At 34.1% G+C, this 2,346-nt stretch overlaps 1 protein-coding gene across 1 annotated transcript; it reads left to right on the top strand.

The window, feature by feature from the left end:
* The first annotated feature begins 773 nt into the window (after positions 1-773).
* Positions 774-2,019, top strand: LOC101491229 (large ribosomal subunit protein P1-like). The gene is made up of 3 exons (XM_073364696.1): positions 774-866; positions 956-1,171; positions 1,951-2,019. Exons 1-3 carry the CDS (start codon positions 798-800, stop codon positions 2,002-2,004), a joined length of 339 nt encoding a protein of 112 aa, XP_073220797.1. The 5' UTR covers positions 774-797; the 3' UTR covers positions 2,005-2,019.
* The last annotated feature ends 327 nt before the right edge of the window (positions 2,020-2,346 follow it).

The raw sequence follows: 2,346 nt of genomic DNA, 5'->3' as shown, positions 1-2,346 counted from the left end.
GTTTAGGGTTTGAGGTTTGGGGTTTAGGTTTTCGCGTTTCAGTGTTTGGGTATTGGGTTTTTGGTTCTAGGTATAGGGTTTCTAGTTTTGGGTTCAGGGTTTATGGTTTCATGATTAGAGTTTTAGGTTTAGGGTTTCAGGTTTCAGGTTAAGCGTTTAGGGTTTAGGGTTTAGGGTTTCGGATTTAGGGTTTTGGAATCAAGGTTTCAGGTTTAGCATTTAGCATTTCAGGTATAGGGTTTCGAGTTTAGATTTTTGGGTTTAGGATTTCGAATTTAAGTTCCGATTTTAGTGTTTCAGGTTTAGGGTGTTGGGTTTAGGGTTTCAAGATAAGTGGTTCAGGGTGTTGGGTTTAGGGTGTTCGGTTTTACGGTATTGGGTTTCGGTTTAGGAGTTTGCTTTTCGGGTTTATGGTTTCAGATTTAGGGTTTATGGTTTAGGATTTTGGGTTTAGGGCTTTGGGCTTCGAGTTTAGGGTTCCAATATTCCGAACTATCAAAGATATTATATAAAGTAATACCTAAAACCCTAAAACCTAAACTAAAATAGAGTTATCAAAGATATTTTACCATAAATCAATTAATATCTCTGAACATTCATATAATAAAATAGAGTTACCAAATAAAGTAATACACACACACGTGGTGTATATATACCATGTGGTAGATATATACACACGTGATATATATATATATATATATTACGTATGTGTATATTTTATATACACACGTGATATATATATCTACCCACATGGACGTGATATATGGAGCACCTCGCGATCAAATCTATACGCAGCCATGAGTGCCGGCGAGTTAGCATGCATCTACTCCATCTTGATGCTCCACAATGACGAAATCGCAATCACCGTTAGTTTATTATCTTCCATTGAATCATCTTTCTAATTTACCAAATTCATTTTCAGATCTCAAATTTCTTTGCTTTTTTTTTTTTGTAGGCGGAGAAGATTAACACTATCTTGAAGGCTGCTGGCGTCACTGTCGAATCATACTGGCCAAGCTTATTCGCCAAACTTGCTCAGAATAAGAGCATTGACGATCTCGTTTTGAATGCTGGCGCTGCCGGTGGTGCCGTATCTGCTCCTGCCACTTCTGCTGCTGGTGGAGCCGCTGCAGCTGCCGCACCTGCTGCCGAGGCCAAGAAGATACTGTTAGTAATGCTTTATATTAGGTTTCTGTCTTAAGGGTTATATTTACTAATGATATATTATTGATTGATGTTTTAACCTAATACTATTGAAACTTCAATTGTAAATTGAAATTTGTGTACATTTTCAAGTTTGGATGATCATTTCATAGAGGCTTTAATGAATGTAGTGTTAAATGTATACCTCGATGTTCAACAGATTAGACAATAATTAGTGGGGTTTAATTTTTTTTAATGCGGGTAGACTGTAACCCTTTTAGATGTATAAAGACATGAAATAGACTTAATAGTTTTTGAGAACACATAGAACAGATTATTTGTGCTTGCTGTATTTTTTTTATACTTGTCACTTTTATTTACCGAGTCCTGTTTCTGGTTTATCTGAGCCCAGTTCGGAATATTTATATGTAAACCTACTGTTAAATTTTGTAATTTCGATGTCTGAACGACAACAAAGATATTAATTGCTTTATGGTAACCAGATTGTAATTTGATTGTTGTAGTTTCATTGAAATTTGGGAATTAAACTATCAATTGTAGCTTAATAGTTCTTTGAGTGTAATTATCCACAATTAGTAATAGTATTTTTGGGTATTATTTTGCTCTCACATTAATTGAGTTTAATGTAGTATTATTATAGGTTATGCAGTTCGTAATCAGCACTGCACAGACTTTATTAACTGCATATTGTACTAAAAAACTTATAGCTTGATGCAGTCCATACTTGCTACTTAATATGATATTGTATATAAGTAACTGAATGTGCTTCATATTTTGTGTTTGCAGGAAGAGGCAAAGGAAGAAAGTGACGATGACATGGGTTTTAGTTTGTTTGATTAGGTTTTTCTTTTTAGTTTGTCAATCCAGACTTGTACTCCTTTCCAAGAGTGTTTTCTGGAGACACTTGTTTTGTTTTATAAATTGTTTATCTAAGTGAGTCTTAGCACCCTAAAGACACTTGTTTTGTTTTATAAATTGTTTATCTAAGTAAGTCTCAGCACCCTAAACCCTAAACCATTCACCTTTCACCATTCACCATTCGTCATTCACCATTCACCATTCACATTCATATAATAAAATAGAGTTATCAAATAAAGTAATACACACACACGTGGTGTATATATATATAAATATATATAAACCATGTGTGTAGATATATATATCAAGTGATATACATATATA

Source organism: Cicer arietinum, unplaced genomic scaffold (assembly GCF_000331145.2).
Source record: "Cicer arietinum cultivar CDC Frontier isolate Library 1 unplaced genomic scaffold, Cicar.CDCFrontier_v2.0 Ca_scaffold_471_v2.0, whole genome shotgun sequence".
NCBI classification, from domain to species: domain Eukaryota; kingdom Viridiplantae; phylum Streptophyta; class Magnoliopsida; order Fabales; family Fabaceae; genus Cicer; species Cicer arietinum.
This window is presented reverse-complemented; position numbering and strand designations above follow the sequence as displayed.

What these genes read in the sequence shown, in the direction of transcription:
- LOC101491229 (XM_073364696.1), top strand. Translation starts at nt 798, where the DNA reads ATGAGTGCCGGCGAGTTAGCATGCATCTACTCCATCTTGATGCTCCAC. An exon ending in ATGACGAAATCGCAATCACC is followed by an intron (nt 867 to 955) that starts GTTAGTTTATTA and finishes TTTTTTTTGTAG; the next exon opens with GCGGAGAAGATTAACACTAT. An exon ending in AGGCCAAGAAGATACTGTTA is followed by an intron (nt 1,172 to 1,950) that starts GTAATGCTTTAT and finishes TTGTGTTTGCAG; the next exon opens with GAAGAGGCAAAGGAAGAAAG.